The sequence below is a fragment of the Hyperolius riggenbachi genome, chromosome 6 (genome assembly GCF_040937935.1).
Source record: "Hyperolius riggenbachi isolate aHypRig1 chromosome 6, aHypRig1.pri, whole genome shotgun sequence".
NCBI classification, from domain to species: Eukaryota; Metazoa; Chordata; class Amphibia; order Anura; family Hyperoliidae; genus Hyperolius; species Hyperolius riggenbachi.
In genome coordinates this window covers 254,948,931-254,968,080 of record NC_090651.1, presented here as the reverse complement: position 1 = coordinate 254,968,080, position 19,150 = coordinate 254,948,931, and the positions used below count along the sequence as shown (strand labels likewise).

Below are 19,150 nucleotides of genomic sequence, written 5' to 3'. Positions count from 1 at the left end.
AACCCCAGGCACACCTGCCTAGGTTGCTTTCCTGTGGCTGGTTCACTGGTTATCCTTCCTTGTACCTCTTTTGGAAGATAATGGCCACTGCCTTCTGGGGACACCCAACAAAACATACTGTTTGATAGATGCTCTAAATCGAGCCATCTAGCCCTCACAAATTTGCCTCTATCAAAGCTCCTTCAGATTACACTTGCCCGTTTTATGCTTCACTTTTACTAAAAGATTGTTTGTTTGCTTACTGAAATACCCCATCATTTGACAGGTGACACTTGAACATGACAATCAATGTTCCTCACATTAGCTGTCATTGCTTTTAATGGTGTAGCTGATCAATGTATCTAATGCTATCCACTGTGCTACATGATAATTGTTAGAAAACAAACCATCTGGTTGCAGAATTTGAAACATGTTGCTTTATGTAGCACTATTAATAAGCCCATACCTGTATGGCCACGACACATGACATCATACTGCAAAGAATATTAGTGTACAGTTATAGGGAAAGTCCCCTGCTGTGACCATCACTCATACCTTAACCACTATAATAAGTAGTAACTATAATCCAGCACCCTAGAAGATAATAAAGGACGTCAACAAAATCCTGGATTAAAGCCATCTAGGTATTATCTATAAGCCACATATGCTGAAATCTGCACTCTGGGCCAACATCTAACTAGTTCACGGATATACAATATATATGAAAAGTTGTACCTGCCAAAACATTTATCATTCTGTCCATCCAGTCATGTTATTCAGATGGCTCTATTAAACCCAATGAGATAACACAGCCAGCAGTCTGGCCTCATATTTCTTTGCTGCATTCAAAGTGACAGGTCAGGTCCTGCTGATTTAGATGGTGAAGCACAATTGGCACATTAAAGTACCAACATAAGTACTAGTGCAAAGAAGCGCATACACTACGTCTTTAGATTAGTCATTTGATTAAAAAAAAAACACTGAAGCAGACAAAGCAAAAAGTATCAAAAACAAAGGTACCCTCTACTGATCAATATCTTAGTAGCAGATTAAGGAATGTTGATTCTTTTATCAATTGATCACAGGCTGGACTGTGAGGGGAGGCAGTGTGATCAATGGCTGCATAGCTTTGCATTGCATCACGTGGTGTTCAATCAATTTTCGAACAGAATGCTGCTAAAATCTGATTAATATGGAGTGGTACAGAATGCTGAAACAAACCAATATATTAAATAATACATACACATGCTGGATTCAACTCGGCCGGAGCTGTTGATAAAGACCGCCTCAAGTAAAAATCTAGTATGTGTACAGAAGCTGCCAAAGCTCCCCTAAAGATCTATCATGCCAGATCCTTAGCGATGTTCGGCCCCCGAGTGACCCGCCACGCACTGTCCATCCTCCATTACAAATGCCAGCCGATTACAGCAGGGAGAAAGTAAATTAGGCCCCGTTCACACTGCACGCGTTTCCAGCCGCGTTTTGGAAACGCGTGCAGGTGGCCGACACGCACGACATCAGACATTGCATAGAGTGCAATGTCTGATGTTCACACTGCATGCGTTCCGGACCTGTGCGGTCCGGGAACGCATGCTGCACGCATTTTTTGTAAAAACGCATGGCTGTCCCATTCACTTTTCAGTGATGGGATCAGCCACGCAACGCGTACGAACGCGGATGGCGTGCGTTCGTACGCGTTGCGGTCTGCATGCGTTGCGGTCTGCGTTCTGCAGTCTGAACGGGGCCTAATTCAAAGTAATAAGATTGAAAAGTTGGAAACTTAAGGAAGGTTAAAGTCATAAGCCCCGTCTACACGGGGAGATGTGGAGGAGATGTGACTTATCAATTAAGCCGCTAATGCGGCTCGATTGATAAGATCCGACAGGTCGGATCTTGCTACCGCCGATTCCCTGCTCATTCCCCGCGAGGGGACAATGGCAGGGAATCGAGCGGAAGATGCGCGGCGACGAGCGGGTATCGAATCCGGCACATGCGCGGGCGAGTGAGGACGCGGCGGGGACGCGGAAGAGGCGATCCGGCGGCTAATCGAGCCGCCGGATCAGAGCCTCATCTACGCATGTAGATGAGGCTTAAAAGAGCGTACACCCAATTAATGTTGCCGAAGGTGGCCATACACTGATAGATATGCAGCAGATTATTATTATTAATTGTATTTATATAGCGCCAACATATTACGCAGCGCTGGACATTAATTTAGATTCAACCATAAGATAGATTTCTGTCAGATGCCTGTCAGGTCGAATCTGACAGGAATCTATCTGATGTGTACTACACACTAGGAACAGATTTCCAATAGATTTCAGAATGAAATCTATTGAAAATAGAACTAAATGCATTATTGCACCATTAGATCCAGTGCAATTCTGTGGGCCATCGATCTGCTGCCAGCAGGAAATCGACCTAGATCTGTCAGATAAATCAAATCGATTGAAATCGGCTGCAAACCAATTGATCGTGCATCGATTTGTGGCCAATCAAATCGGTCGATGGCTGAAATCGACCAGTGTATGGGCCCCTTTAGGTAACAAGGCTAAGTTCTGTACAGACACATAGCTAGCCAAGTTCTGTTGCTATGGTGAGGGGTGGAGGGGCGATGCGTAATGCGCAGAGCAGGAGGGAGTAAGGAGCAGAACAATAGCATTGGCCTGCACACTGACAAGTTGATCTGGGAGGTCGGATCTCTTGTTGATGAACAGGGTCGATCTTTCACACACAAGAATCATCTAACGTGTGTACAAGGCTTAATACTGGCAGCACCGTGCTGACCCTCCATCTCTCATTGCAAGTGCTGCTGTGCAGACGGAAGATGCCCACTAGTTGTAGAAAAAAACCCACCTTTTATTATATATGTATCTGGATTACATGGTAATACTTTCACAACTTCCTTATTAAAGCAGAACAAAACTAAAATAAAGTGTAAGCTCTGCAGATTAGGTGAGGCTTTTGGCTGTTTGTTCCTTTATAGCTGTGTCAGAGATAAATGAATAATATTAGCCGGTCGCCAGCATCTGAATAGGAAGGGGATACACATCTCAATCACCCTCCAGCTCTCAAACTGGCTCCAAGACAGATCAATATAGCAATTAGATGTTATCAGCTTGCGCTGCTTCTCCTGCTTCCCTCTGGCCTTCCTCCCTCCCCCGCTAGAAACTCGCAGCTTTCATGCCTGCTCCTCATAGTCCTCATGTCACACGCATATCTAGGTTTAAGACCTCTGCACAAATTTGTGCAGCAGTCCGGAGAGAACGATATAGGGAGAGAAAAAAAAATCATAAACATAGCTGCAAGCTTGATCACACACCCATAATGTCAGCGTTTGGGAAATGTGTGTGTCTTTAACCCATACATGGTGACTTAATTCACTAGTAAAAGCTATATAAGTACACAATATGCTTTATAAAACAGAGAGGATGCAAGGTTGCATGGATTAACTGTGTCAATGTCATTAATGTCATGTATTACCATCATCAGCATATAGCGGATTTAGCTTAAATAAAAATTCCCTTTATGCTTTGAGTAAATCTTTAAAAAAAAAAAAAAAAAAAAAGTCTGCAATGCGCTCCACTTAAAGTGGACCTAAACTCTTGCACAGGACAGTAGTAAAACAGAGAAATGTCCCTTCATCTGTGTCTAATCACAAGTTGTAATTTGTTCTCTTCCCTGTGTCGACTGCCACGGCAAAGGGGCTAGTTTGTAAGCACAGGATGTTAATATGTCTGCTTCCATGAAAGCAGGAAGTAGATACACTGCAGATTTAAAGAAAATCTGTAACGAAAAAGTTCCACTGTGGGGTACTCACCCTGGGGGGAGGAGGGAGCCTCCGGATCCTATTGAGGCTTCCCCCGTCCTCCTGTGTCCCATGGTGGCAGCGATAAAGCTCCCCGGACAGCAGGGATGTATATATTTACCTTCCCAGCACCAGCGCAGGCGCAGTATCGGCTCTCTGCTCAAAGACAGGCGAAAATAGCCGATCGCTGTCGGGCCGCTCTACTGCGCAGGCGCAAGTCTCCTGCGCCTGCACAGTGGAGCGGACCCGACGGAGATTGGCTATTTTTGCCTATCTCCATGGGAAGAGCCGCAACAGCGCCCCCGTTGGAGCCAGAAAAGATAACTATTGCACAGCCTGACAAATTGTCGGCTGTGTGTTCCATGGGCTGCAGCAAGACCGCCTTGGGACACAGGAGGACGAGGGAAGCCTCGATAGGGTCCAGAGGTTTCCTGATACCGAGGTGAGTACCCCCCATGGGAACTTTTTTTTGTTACAGAATCTCTTTAATGTAGGAATTATATAAGCTGTAACAAGGAAATGTTTTTTCTATAAAGATTATTATGTTGTTGCGTATCTTTTAGAGCAAAGAGGAAGTTCTGAGTTCAGGTCCGCTTTAAAATGGGAATTTCAAGAAGCATTTAGCGAAAGTATTCCCAAATGACTGGTATATCTCTTCTTTCCCTATGAATAATAATTCCAGTAAAGACTGCATACCATGGCATATGTTTAAACACAAATATAGCCTAAACCTTGTGTAAACAAGCAAGAGACGCCTTTTCCTAACTTCCCATTGACTCTGGAAGGGATTATATTGCCAGTGGAGTTGCCAAACAGGCAATCTGTCTTCTAGAGGCTTGATTCAGATCAGAGATAGGCATACTGAGATTTTGAGAAATATTGACAACTTTTGGAGATTATACATTTTCAAGAACAAATCATTTATTGTAAAGGTATATACTATGAATATAATTTATATTTTTAATACCCAATCCAATGAAGCTTCACTGAGGTTTGCGTTAAGTATGCGAGGAGACAAGAGTTCAGTGTAGTTACTGGACAGGAAGTAAGTTTTGAAAGGCGGATATGGCCATAAAGGAACCTCCACATAATGAAAATCTGTGACCTGCCAATGGAGGGAAAAGCAATGTCTTCATGCTCGTCTTGTTCACCAGCAGGAAGTCATGTGACTAGTGGCAGTGCCCAATACCTGCTCTGGAGATGTGAGCATGTGCAGCTGAGTTGCAAGAAAAAGCCTGCTTGCATGTCAGGGAGCCAATTCAAAAAGGCCTTAATGGCCAGCAATGTCAAACCTCCAATAGCTAGCTAATTTCAACTGTGCAAGGGATTTATAGTAAGTTAATATAAAGGCATAGTTCTGGAAATGGTACTTACAGTACATTACCATTTAGTTTAATTGTATACTCATTAAAAACAAACTCAATGCATTTTAATTTTGCTTTAAGCTGCATTTTACCACTGTAGCCATAGAACATGCCATTTGGCTGCTGTGACACACTCAAGGGACTGAGATCATGCAAAGAGGTTCAGTCTGGAATAAAGCAGAACTCTACTCAAGACAATTCTTGCCAGGAAATAAAATCACATAAAAGCATATCTGCCCACTAATCATACTACCATTTTTTTTTTCTTACAAATAAATGCTATATTTACATCCCATTATCTTAATAACTTTATGCAGAATAACTTACAGGCAATGTCTCTTACAATGACATTTAAAGGTGTCTGACTTGGATTTAAAAAAGCAACCTTTTAAATAATTTTATTATTTTCTATTATTATTGCTTCTATTTTCAAACTTACAACACAATCTCCTATTTTTGTTATCATTGCAAGTTTACGGTAAGTGTAAAAGGTGCTAGCTTTCCTGTAATCTCTTACATCATGTTTGAGTCCCTTATCCTTACATGTAACACTCCACCACACTACATCATGTGTGAGTCACTTATCCTTACATGTAACACTCCACCACACTACATCATGTGTGAGTCCCTTATCCTTACATGAACCTTGTGTATGGAACACTCCACCACACTATATCATGTGTGTGAGTCAATCATCCTTACACGTAACACTCCACCACACTACATCATGTGTGAATCCCTCAGGGCTCATTTCCACTATAGCGAATTTGCATGCGTTTTTCGCATGAAAATTCGCATAGCATCACAAGTGAATGGGACTGTTTCCACTTGTCAGGATTCCTTTGCGTTTTTCTGTGCAGAAAAAATTCGCATGGCAGAGCCATCAGAATTCGCATACCGCTATGCGAATCGCATACAATGTATTTAATAGGAAATTCGCATGAGGTTTGGGCATGCGAATTTTCATGCGAATTTTCATGCGAATTCGCATAGAAACAATGGAAAAGCACACCAGCACTGCCATGGTTAAATTCGCATACATCGTCATCCATGCGAATTCGCATGCGAATTTGCATGAAATTCGTATAGACCCGCATGCGAAATTCGCATCCGCATGCGAATTTTTACCGCGGTGATTCGCACCGCACAAGTGGAAATGCAGCCTTATCCTTACATGTAACACTCCACCACACTACATCATGTTTGTGAGTCCCTTATCCTTACATGAACCTTGTGTATGGAACACTCCACCACACTATATCATGTGTGTGAGTCAATCATCCTTACACGTAACACTCCACCACACTACAGCTAGTTCACAAACATCACAAGTCAGTACCAACCTGAATGCATAGCCAGAACTGGTGCATGAAATTCAAGCAGCAAACAACCGTACTAACCCTGTAGGACAACCATATTAGTGCACTACATGGCCCAAGTCACAACCAGCTGCATATACAGTATATATACACAATATGAAGCAGGATATCATATACCGGTAATGACTCTGCTCTACTTCTGTACTAAGTAAGCAAAGCACCTGTGGACAGGTCACAAACCAGCTCTCAAGCATCTTAGGTAAGACCTGTTTTTGGTTGTTCACAAGATTAGCCTGCCAAACTCAGGCATTTACCAGAACTGTTGAAGGCATGAAGAACACATGGTAAAAAAAAAAAACATTGCGCATGCAGCAGAGACACTTTACCTGTAGATGTGAAGGTGAGCTGATGACTGCTTCGCTTACTCTGATTCTCGGGCATTACGAGTTGGTGGCTCTGATGGAGACTGGAGATGATGGTGGACAAGTCGTTTTCACGGCTGGAATAATAAAAAAAACTGTGGTCAAATTCATGTCTAGTCATGTCTAGTTCTACTATTCAAGTTGGCAAAATTTACAGTTACTATAAAGAAGTTACTGCTGTCATGAGTGTTAGAGACCAAACACCCATGTGCTAGCACTGGTAAATGACAATGCAAAACCAAAACTGAACCAAACTAGTATAGCGCCACACGAGATTAATGTTTATTACCAAAAAGTTGCATTAATACTTAGTCAAAAAACAGCAACAGCCACATAATAAACATCCATACAAAGACCATCCCCACACCACCCCATGCAGTAAATAGTGATGGCGCGTTCAAAAAAGTCCCATAAGACCAAAAAGTTGCATCTTGGGCCTTGTAGAAAATAAAGTCCAAGTATTAATGTCCACATATTAAAGACATGGCTGAGGTTGATGACTGGGGTTTGCCTAAAGATCAGCTCCCTGTCTAGGAGAAGTTTATGGTTGCTGGCAATCACAAACTCCTCTGTAGCCCTATGAATATGAACAACATTCACCACATAAGAGGCGTGCAAAGCTGGGGTGAGTGTGAAAATAGTGTGCTTGTTCAATGCGGTCTCTAGAGCTGAATACTCACCACCCGACGGAGGAAGAAGGATCCAGCAACGTCTCCCTGACAACGAGAATTCTATGATCCACTTTCGGCTGGCGGGTATTCGCAAAGTCACACGATTAGTGCGAATGGGAAGTCAATCGATAGCGGTACTTTGCGCAGAGTCATCAGGGGTCTTAAAGATCTGATCCACTGTAACGGTCATTATCACTGCGCAACGCTAAATGACGTTTGCATTATCGTGTGCCTGTACCCACATCGCGAGAACGTGGAAACGATCGCACGTCACTCAAAGTATCGTCTGTAATCACCACAATTGTCTGGAATATAGCGTCGTGGGTACTAGCCTTTAGAGATACTGCGTGCCAAATTTCTAAGCAACCACACAGGAGAGCTGTTAACACTCGATTCTCAGACATGATGGTCAATCTCTAGCCTGTGTATAAAGCTTGTGGGTCCGGTCATCTGCCAGCCCATGTGTATGACTATGGGAGAACGGTCTTCAAAGTGAAACATAGTGAAAATGATAGTGGGGATTATTCAAATGCATTAATTATAATTATGTTGTAATGCAGTGTATATTAATAAACCAATTAGTGTACAATGGTATAACATTTAAAAGTAATAACCCTAATAAGTGGTATTGATATCCAGAGCACAAATGGCTGAGACTAACTGGTCGTTTGATTGATACAAATTTTAAGAATTAATATCACAGCTCAGTCCTGACTGTTGTAAAATGACTTATTGATGTTAGCCATATTTTCATCTAAAGATGTTCTATTATGTCATTTGTTAGATTTTTTAAATGACCGAGACATTCAAGAGAACTTTTTCTGCAGCAAAGAGCTGCCTGGTCCAAGATATAGTTAATATTTCACCTTCTTAACGACAAGAAAAAGATATGTTTTGGGGAAATGGTGTTGGCATCTGTACTGATGGGGCACCATCAATGGTTGACTCAATGAGAGGGTTTGCATCACTTGTCAGTAAGAAAATCCGGATGTTGTCACAACACACTGCCATCTTAATAGGGAGGTGCTGGTGGCAAAATCTCTTGGAGAAGAAAAAAGTACTGGATGATGTCACAAAAATAGTTAACTTTATAAAACACAGACCATTTCACTCATTTAAAAGCTGTGAAGAGATGGACAAGAGGGGTATTTGAGTTTAATTAAAAGTGAATTGCAAGAATACTTTTAGAAAATTGCCAACCCACATTTTGTAGTGTGTCTTGAGGATGGAGAGTGGTTTGGAAAACTAGCCTACTTGGCAACATTTTTCAGCACCTGAACCACTTGAATACGTCCCTTCAGGGCTCGTTTCCACTGTTGCGGTGCGTAATCGCCTGGATTCCACCGCAGAAGAAATCGCATGCGGCTGCGTTTCCGCCTGCGGATTTAGCCGCGATTTCGCATGGCAAGGAGCCAGGCGAATTTAACCATGTCACTGCCTGAGTAAAGCTCCATAGCACACCATGCGAAATCGCACGCGAAATCGTGGGGAAATCCGCATGACAAAGCCGCATGCGATTTCCCTATTAAATGCATTAGCGGCGATTCGCCCGCATTCCTCCCGCACGCGAAATCTGACGGCTCTGCCGTGCAGATTTCTGCCGCACCGAAAAACGCTCCCGCCGCCGCACAAGTGGAAACAGCCCCATCCACTTACATTGACTATGCGAATCCGCATGCAGTGCCCGCATGCGGATTCGCTATAGTGGAAACGAGCCCTCAAGGGCCAAGGGAACATGTTCTGACTTCACATGACAAAATTATTGGCTTTCATAGGAAACTGAGCCCTTGGAAAAATCATGTTGCTAATGGAAATCTGACAATGTTTCCACTGCTGCTTGCACTTGAAAGTGAGGAAGGGTATCTTCAAGTTTCAAATCTTATTGAAAAACATCTTGGAGACTTGCAGAATAAAATGTCACATTACTTTCCTTCACTCTCAACACAACTGTATGACTGGGTGAGGGACCCTTTTCTGAAGGTTGTGAACTTACATCCTGTGAACTTTTCTATAAGAGAAGGGGAGAAATGTTGTGAGTTAGGCCTGAAACCCACTACAAAACACTACTGCAATCGCTAGCGTTTTGTATGAGCGGTTTGCAAGCGATTTCATGAGCATTTTCAGGAGCAATTTTAAAAAGTGTATTCAATTCGCCAGCGGTTGTGTAGCGATTAGCGATTAGAGTTTTAATTCTGATTGGTCCTTTCAATTAATTTTAATTTTGTTACAGTGTGCAATAACTTCAAAACGCTAGCAAAATCGCTCTGTGCAGGTTTTGATGAGCGATTACACCAGCGTTTATATACTTTACATTGCAGAAACGCTAACGCTAATCGCTAACGCTACATGCTAAAAATGCTGCATGTCCTGCGTTTTGCGATTTGGTAATCGCAATCGCTCCAGTGGAATTTGGCCCATCCATTAACATTAGCTGAGCGTTTAGGGAAACCGCTAGTGGTTTGAATCGCTCCCTAAACGCTCATAAAATCGATCTCATGGGTTTCAGCCCTTACAGTGTGAGCATACGCTAAAGTTGAGATTTACTGAGCTTCCACTAGGCAAGATCTGGATGTCTATAAAAGAAGAGCATCCTGCAATTCATACAAAAGCAGTGAACATTTTGCTTCTATGTTCACTATCTTCCATGTGTGAGTATGACAGTAGGTCTTACAAGCACCAAAAGTAAGGACAGAAAACATCTTCTTTCAGTTGAAGATGAAACTTGGCTGCATATCCCAGGTTCCACCAAGAATTGATGCTTTGTGCAGGAAAAGGCAAGCACAGGTGTCACACTAGTAAGGTAAGGTCATCTTTTATTCAAATATATATGTTGTTTGAACACGATACATGACATTATTAGATACAGAATGCAATAATTAGTAAGCTTTTCAAGCTCACAAGTGAAGTGGTGAGGTTTGCCAGCCTCATTTTCATGCAGGGGGTTCCCTGAGATTTGAATGGCTGGATTAGGTTGTAAGCTCCACTGAAGGAGAGTTAGTGGCATGACTATGTACACTGTAAAGCTCTGTGGCAGATATCCGCACTATAAAAACACAAGATTATCTTTTGAAGGTGAATTTGGTCAAAAGGCCCTAAATAGTCATAGTGTTTGTCATTTCCCTGTTTTGGGTTGATTAGGGCGCCTGCTCCATCAGAATAGGCAATGGCGCAGAGTTCATTAAGTATTGCTGTATGTGTTAATACAGCATAAGTAAACAAACTAAAACATAAGTGGCAGAGCAGTCTTCTGCTTAAATCTGCATGTTGCTCTCAATGCAATGGAAATCACACTACAGAAAAACACCCAGGCTATTTCACCGACAGATTAGATGATGATTTTCTGATTAAGGCGGCAACTGGATAAGATGTGCTGAGATTTACCACAATTTAACTTCCATTTAGATAAAATGTAGCTGAATGCAGGGATGTGAATGCTTCAGTACATAAAATAATCGCAAGAAAATTCCTGGAACGTAAGTTTTATTAAATACACACACACTTATAACGCAGTCGCTCCTTTCTGCACTGGGTTAATACATTGCTGCACATCACTTACAAATACCTATTAAATGATTGGTCCAGGCAGACAGAACATTCCTGTACCTTGTGCCACACAAAGCCCCTCCCTATCACATCTGTATAACCCAAATATCCTAATCCCAGAATGCTTGAAAATGTGAAGTAAATTTAATGGGCACCAATTAAATCTGGGAACGAACATCTTCTATCTATTGCTTTGAGATCACCGGATGGAGAGTGCTAAATCATTGTTATTTCTGTGGGGTTATCAGGCATGACAAGGAGAATCATTCCCCTTCCTGTAATTACACATCTAATATTTCATGGTAAGGGACGTAGGGAAAGGCGTCTTCTCCCCGTCGTAGTTTTAAGTCCTGAAATTACTTTGTAGCTGCCAAGTGTTTATGGTCAAAAGACTCGACAATCTCCTTCCATGCCAGATGAGTGCGCGGAGGCTACATACACCAGCATGCTTTTGGCTGCTGAACAATTTTTGGTGTTCAAATGCTGGTTCAGGTAAGGTAGGCATACACCATACAATTTGTGGTATATCAACTAAACAATCCATATCCTCTAGATACAGATTGGTCCTCTGGTCTATCACCGTGGACCTGTAGATACAAGACAAGACATCTATCGATGGAACTGCTGCCTGCAGCTGTTAGCTTAGTCCTGCCCTAATATACTACAAATCCCTGCAATAATAATAAAATCTTTTAAAACTGCTCTATTCCCACTCCCATAAGAAAACCTGAGAAGTTTCTCCTCTTCCAGCTGACTTATAGTATTTTGGTGTCAGGAAAAAGGAATTTGTTCTCCCTGTGTAGCAAAATTAGCCCCAAAGGATGTTTTCTTTAATGTTCTGAGTTTAAACTGGTAGAGGTGAGAGACTTTAAACTTGATGGACATAGTAAACTATGAAAAGTGAATTCCTTCAGCTGGTGACTTATTCTTATCACTGAAAAACTTGAGGTCGCCAGGTTAAGAACAATTTGCATGGTTTTCAAAATTCAGGGGTTACTGTGGACCTGCATGTACCCTGAACTAAAGAGTTAAAAGGAAATAATCAGAATGTAAACAAAGCATAATAACCACTACAGCCTTCCCAATTCGAGCCATTACTCACATGATCTGGGATCCCCATCTTTGTCTCGGCACCACACAGCACATGGTCTGCATGGAAGAGTAGGAGGCACAAATACCAGACAGCACACAGAACTGTTCTCAGGCCTCAACACCATCTAGTGAACTGCTCCAATGCTACTCAGTGCTCTTTAAATGGTCTATCCCCCTACTGAGCCCCCACCAAATGGCACTCAGAATCCCTCCAGCACCATGGCCAGCAGCCCCCAGCAGTGTGACTGGAGAAGGGCTTATCTGAACATAAGACCACCATGGTAATTGGATCAGGCTGTCTCCACATTACCAGCTTTTTTGACTGGTCTGGCAAGAGATTTCTACAGGATAAACCACTTTAATGGCTTGCCATTATCGCTTCCCTTTCTCAGCTTACCCCTGTGTTCCACCAGCCCTTTCTTTGGAGGGCCCATTCACACCTGAGCGGGAATCGCACGATTCCCGCTCGCGGCAAACCGCTAGCGGTTCTGCAAGAACCGCTACACATTGTAGCCAGTGGCCGTGTTCTCACTGCCGCGGTTGCGGTTAGCGATAACCGCAACCGCGTTGCATGCAGCGGTTTGCCGGCGACGAGCGTTCCGCGATTTGCGATCGTGATTAGCGTGCATAGCACGCTAATCGCGATCGCTCCAAAACCGCCGCAGTGTCCAGTGATTTTTCCGCGCTAATCGCGGGAAAATCACTCCCGCAGAACGCCGGCGGTAATCGCCGGCGTTCTGCGATTGTAAGTGTGAATGGGCCCAAAGTGTAACTGTTGGGCATAAAATAAAAAATCAATTCTTTATTTTTATCTGGTAAACAAGTAATAAGGATGCTAACCAGGCAATCCAAAAGTTAAAATCTCTATTACTTTTCTTGTTTATAAATGATCATTCCCCAGTTTACCTGACTCTTATTTGGTACGTTGTCGCACAAAGGAAGTTGCAGGGCATGCTGGGTTGTCCTTTTTTGCTTCTGTACGTTAGTTAAGTCTGAGGGTAAATAAAGAAGCAAAAAAAGACAACCCAGCATGCCGTGCAACTTCCTTTGTGCAACGACGTACCAAATACGAGTCAGGTAAACTGGGGAATGATCATTTATCAACAAGAAAAGTAATAGTGATTTTAACTTTTGGATTGCCTAGTTAGCATCCTTATTACTTGTTAAGCAGATAAAAATAAAGAATTGATTCTTTATTTTATGCCCGACAGTTAAAGAAGCTCCTAAACAGATCTTCCTGTACGTAACAGCTCTGCCACATGTGCCAACATCTAGACTAACATGGAATATGGGGGTGGGGGCAGACAGGGCCCAGCACTTTAATCTCCCCTGGGTGTGATCCGCTCCCAGAGCTGCCAGAGAACACTGTATTATGTAAATATTGCTGGTTTGTAAGCAGTTTATGAGGTGATTACCAGTTCTGTGTGTTTAATCTCTAGGATCGCAGAGGGGAAGACTGGTCCAGAGGACAAACAGAGATTAATGTTACATTCAGTACATAGATGAAGAGGAGGGGGGACTGCAATGTATCCTTATGGGAAGTGGAAGCGAGAACCTGCACAAATACAGTTATTCCTGGCCCATATAACTGCCAGGCATGCAGCACTAAAACTTAATTGCCGACTTCTGTGGCTGTAGCAAGTCATGCCCAACATACACTATGCGGAGCTCTGTAGGCCAGCGTCTCACACAATATCATAAGTCTGATCATGGAGGCCACAGTAATCATACCTTGTAGAATCCAATCTAGACAAGACTGGACACAGAACATATACTGTATATTGCACTTTTCTCCTGGCGGAATCAGCCAAATTAAGGTGCATTCCATGGGCAACCAGGATCATTAGAGAACCTTGCCCAAAGACTCCTTACTGTTTTACACACTGGCTTGATCCAATATTCAAGCCCTGGTCAAGGGCTCAACTTCTACTTCAGAGGCAACAGCCTTAGGCCCGGTTCACATTTGCGTTTTTACATGGAACCGGCCATACGGATCCAGCCATCAGGATCAGGTAAAAACTGTCAGTTTGTACAGCCAGTGTGCTGTAAACTGTCAGTTGTCTATTTATTCCTATGTAGCTGCAAAATTTTCCATTTCCAGTCCGTTGGGTGCAACGGTCCAGGAAAATAGGTCCTGCAGCATTTATTTGTCTGTTGAGCGGAACGGACAACAGATCCGTACAAGAGGATGGATGTGAACGGATCCATTGGTTTAACATTGGATCCGTTTGCATACCGGTCCGTTTGTACAGTTTACGTTCCGCTCCCATTCCGCACACCGCTAATGTCTTTTATGGCCCATACTCACGAGGGACTTTTGTCGCCTCAACACGCGGCGCGCGCGTGTTGCGGCGACAGGTCGCCCGTGAGTATGGGCCGCGCGCACCCCGAACTGTCGCCCGCAACGGGCGCGCACCCCGAACTGTCGCCCGTCGCTGATGTCGCCAGGCGATTGAAAAGTTCAATCGCCTGGCGACAGTCGCCGCCGCAACTCCGCCGAAGCTGTCGCTAGTCCGCGTGAGTACGCGGACTAGCGACAGCAACCTCCATTGAGGTATGAAGAGCTTCCGGCGGAGGGAGGAGGAACGTCGGCGACAGCTTCCGTCATGCCGCTGGTCCCTCTTCCGCGTGTGTACGCGGAGGGACCTGGCGAGGAGCTGTCGCCGGCCTGTCGCCCACACGCTCACGTGTGCTGGCGACAGGCAACATTTGCTGCCCGTGAGTATGGGCCATTACAGTATATGCCGAAAAACTGCTGCGTTTTAACTTTCCATAGCAGTGCATTGTGAAAAGCTTTTAGTTAAGATGCATATAGTGTGAAGTGAGCCATAGGAAAACCTGGACATTTTTGAAAATCAGTTGCACTTTCAGTTATAACTGAGAAAATTGATATAATATAAAAGGACCATTACCAGTACGCTATCCAGCTGACCCAGTATGCTATCCAGCTGACCACTAAGGGTTGGTTTACACAGACATCTATAGATTATTACATGTTTGTTGACAACATATCAGCCACTTTTCCATTGAAGGAATAAGTGCATTCATGTCATTTCTATAGATGCAGCTTGCAGCTTTTGGGAAGCAGTTATCGCTTTAGGTGCCTCAAGTAGACAAGTAGGCAGTAAGAGGAAGTTGATTGGAAGCGGTTGAGAAGCTGTTAACTGTGATGCTTCACAATATCCAATGACTTTGAGGGCTCTTTTACACCATATGCAATTCTAAATTTGATGTGATTTTAAACGCAATTCCGATTTTTGATGCAATTCAGGCCTCTTGCACATTACATGCCATTCCGATTTGTGATTTTGAATTGGTACTGCATGCTGTCTTTTTTTCTGCGTTTTTCTTTTTATTTTGATAGCATCCAATGAAAATCAGAGACGCAAAACGGATTTGCAGTGTAGAGGGGACCGTAAAAAAGTCCTGAATGCTGCGTTTTTCTTCTTATGTTTCTAGCATCCATTGAAAATCGGAATTGTGATTTGCATAATCCCCTGCGCAAGCTATGCAGTCATAGCGTGCGCAGTGAAATTACACTGCGCACAGCGCAGCTAAGTGAATCAAGCCCAGTGCAGGTAAAAATGCTGCACTGCCGTATGCTTTTTTTCTGCATGCGGAAAACGTATTAAAATTGTTTCCCATTTAGGAAAAACCACACACAATCCCTGTAAGTGTGAACCCTGCGCACCGGAGACAAGATCAATAATTACAAATATTCCGAGATTTTTTTTTAATTGAGCGGATAGTACTCTCACCTTGCAGTGCTAGAGTCCCAGATTCAAGTCTGGGCCAAGATATTCTCTGCATGGAACATGTATGTTCTCCTCATGTTCGTGTTTCACCAGGTTTCCTTCCACATCCCAAAAACATGCTGGTAAGTTATTTCCTGCTCAAAAATGGCCTCAGACTATAAAAGAGACATCAGACTAGGACTATGGTTCGCAAGTCATTAACACAAAAAATTCAAATTTCATATGGATCCCCACCTACACCAAACACAGCCATCTTTTTCCCAAGGGTGGGTGTTTATTTCTATCTCATACCCTAATGAAGAGATTCCAATCCCTGGTAACACTACTACAGGAAGTAAAGGAATAAAAGAGGAAACACACAAACGTAAAAGCTTTACAGAGGTTCAGAATTTGTTTTGCGTTTCTGAAGTAGAAACTCCGCTTAAAGAGACTCCGTAACAAAAATTGCATCCTGTTTTTTATCATCCTACAAGTTCCAAAAGCTATTCTAATGTGTTCTGGCTTACTGCAGCACTTTCTGCTATCACAGTCTCTGTAATAAATCAACTTATCTCTCTCTTGTCAGATTTGTCAGCCTGTGTCTGGAAGGCTGCCAAGTTCTTCAGTGTTGTGGTTCTGTGATGCATCTCCCCAAAAGGAAGGGTGTATACAGCCTGCTTGTGTATGAATGTATTTTCTATGCGTGGACATACTGTACATCAACCTACTTCCTGTTTTGGTGGTCATTTTGTTTGTTTATAAACAAACTTTTTAAAACTGTTTTTAACCACTTTTAATGCGGCGAGGAGCGGCGAAATTGTGACAGAGGGTAATAGGAGATGTCCCCTAACGCACTGGTATGTTTACTTTTGTGCGATTTTAACAATACAGATTCTCTTTAAAGAAAAACTGAAGAGAAAAAAAAAACCTTATGAAATAATGAATTGTATGTGTTTTATGGATAATGAATAAAACAGTAGTAGCAAAGAAAAGTGTCTCATTTTTATTTTCAGTTCTATAGTTTTTGTTTTTTTTTGTTTTTTTAATAACATTGCAACACACAGTCGCCGTTTTAAAACTATACTGTCTTTTAAGCTATAAAATAAAGCAGAAATAATGACCCTTTGAACTTTCCTGCAGTAAAACCTTATCTCAAGCTGTTTCGCTGTTTCTTGGCTGTTTAAGTGTTCCAGAAAACAGGACTGTATAGCTCAGAGAAGCTCTCTTGCATAGATAACTGAAGGTTTTTTTTAGCTCTTCCTGTACTGGAAAAAAAACATAAGACTTTTCTTTGCTGCTAATGTTCTAGTTCTTTGCTGCACAATACAATTCTTTAACTCATAATTTTATTTTTGCTTCAGATTTGCTATAACTTAACCAGAACTTTGCACAGGACTAGTCAGTTTCAGGTTACTAGTCAATACCCCTTTCCTTAATTGATTAATCAGCGTAGTCCATCATTATATTCCAAATTGGATTAGCTCCATGCAAAGTTCTGGTTCTACCAGCAAGAATTCTCTTTCACATGTTCAACTAATTCAGTCCCCAGAGACAACACAGAAATAGAACGTTTTATAAATGGGTACATTTAGTGTAGACGTTCCTCAGAAAACAGAGCAGGTAACATCAATTATGATAACTTTTTTTTTTTAAAGTAAATCTACGTTCTTCAGCCATTCATTCCTAAAATTATCTGTAAAAAATGTGATAAAAAAAAGCTGGAGAAAATCTGACAATAACATGTTCTCCAGAGCTTCAAGAGATAAGCATGGTGAAGCCTATCTCAGTTGGCAGCAGGTGGGTTAAGAAGGGATTGTTCAGTTAGGCTTTCCAAGCTAGCAGTGCCCTGTACAATGTTGTCAGCTATATAATCCTGCTTCCTGCCTGATGCACTCTATGCTAGACCCTGCCGTAGGCTGCAAGACGAGGCTGATACCTTCTAATGAGCTCCCGTCACCTCTCCGCTGTCCCTTCTACCTCTTCCCTCTTCCTTTCCTTCTTATCCCCCCTGCTACCCCCTTCCCGCTCACAAACTCATGTCCCATGGGAATCTGCTAATTAGCTCATTAGAATTCAGCAAGCAAGGGGGGAGTAATAAATAAATAAAAGGAGGCGCAGCTGTAAATCCTATCTTTAATGCTCTTCACTTAAGGATAAAATCTCTGGATCTCTTCTTCCTTTCACACAGTCCACCTTGTATTTTTTTCACTTGGTGTTGAAAGGTCTGCCAGAGGCTGTTCAGATTTAACCTATAATGCACAAAAGGGCCCTGGCTTTGAAAAAATACACACTTGGCAAATCAAGGTCAAACTAATTAGCTTCCCTCTCCCAACCAGAAGATGCCAATTTATGCAAGTCCCTCTGAGATGGCCAGGAAGCTGCTGTGGTCACAGGGCCCATCAGGGTCACACTGACTCATAATACATCTGTTCATTACATTAGATTTTTTTTAACCTCTCATTCACATGTGATTCACACGGAGTAAAAAATGCCATCCAGCATGGCAGCAAATATGTGATCTTCGCTTCATCTGATGTCACAATTAAAAGATTGTAGGTCCTTTACAGTAAAAGTAAACTGTGAATTTAACTCCACCAGCCCCCCCCCCCCCCCCCCCTTAAGTAAGGATGAACTGAGCTAACTTTACTATGTTCCCCCGATAATCAACTCTCCTGTCATTTCCGAGAAGCGCCAATACATGGACTTCAATGACATATACATCCCACTTTAAAAGTCCCCCTCATAGATGCAGCATATGGGGATGCTGTGGAGACACAGCACTTGCTGGCTATTCTTGTCTGGATATTATGTACCCAATTGTTTCTCCTACTGTACAGTGACAAGGCTTTCTTCTTTTTGTGTCTTGAACATGCAGTATGTTTTGTTGTGAATTCCTGATGAAGGGGCTCTATGGTCCAAACCAAACGTGTTCTTTTAAGCCTCATACACACATATGAGGAATGTCACGACTTGCCAGAGATCCCTTGTAAAATATTGCAGGACCTATACTAGCAAAGTGTTCTGTTTCTATGCAGGGGTGGGGGATGGGGTGGAGGGCCAACGGAGCAGAGTGGTTGTAATGCCATGCATGGGGCGAGATAGGTGGAGAGAACGATGGTCTTGGCCATTGCTTGGCGGAACACTGGGTAAGCAGCAGAGGGGAGATGGGGGCTTTTGTACACCAGCTGGCTTCTCCAGAAGAGGTAGTCATTATAGGC

General features: G+C 42.8%; 1 protein-coding gene across 7 annotated transcripts in view; it reads right to left on the bottom strand.

Annotated features, from left to right (window-relative positions):
* Positions 1-19,150, bottom strand: part of SAMD11 (sterile alpha motif domain containing 11) — a 272,374-nt gene that overhangs the window by 90,596 nt on the left and 162,628 nt on the right. For all 7 annotated transcript variants that reach the window (XR_011022124.1, XM_068240716.1, XM_068240712.1 and 4 more), the window contains exon 5: positions 6,857-6,969. Coding sequence is in view for 6 of the 7 variants with exons in the window: in XM_068240716.1 (XP_068096817.1) it covers positions 6,857-6,969 (113 nt within the window). In the remaining variant the exon portion in view is untranslated. The remainder of the gene's footprint in view (positions 1-6,856; positions 6,970-19,150) is intronic.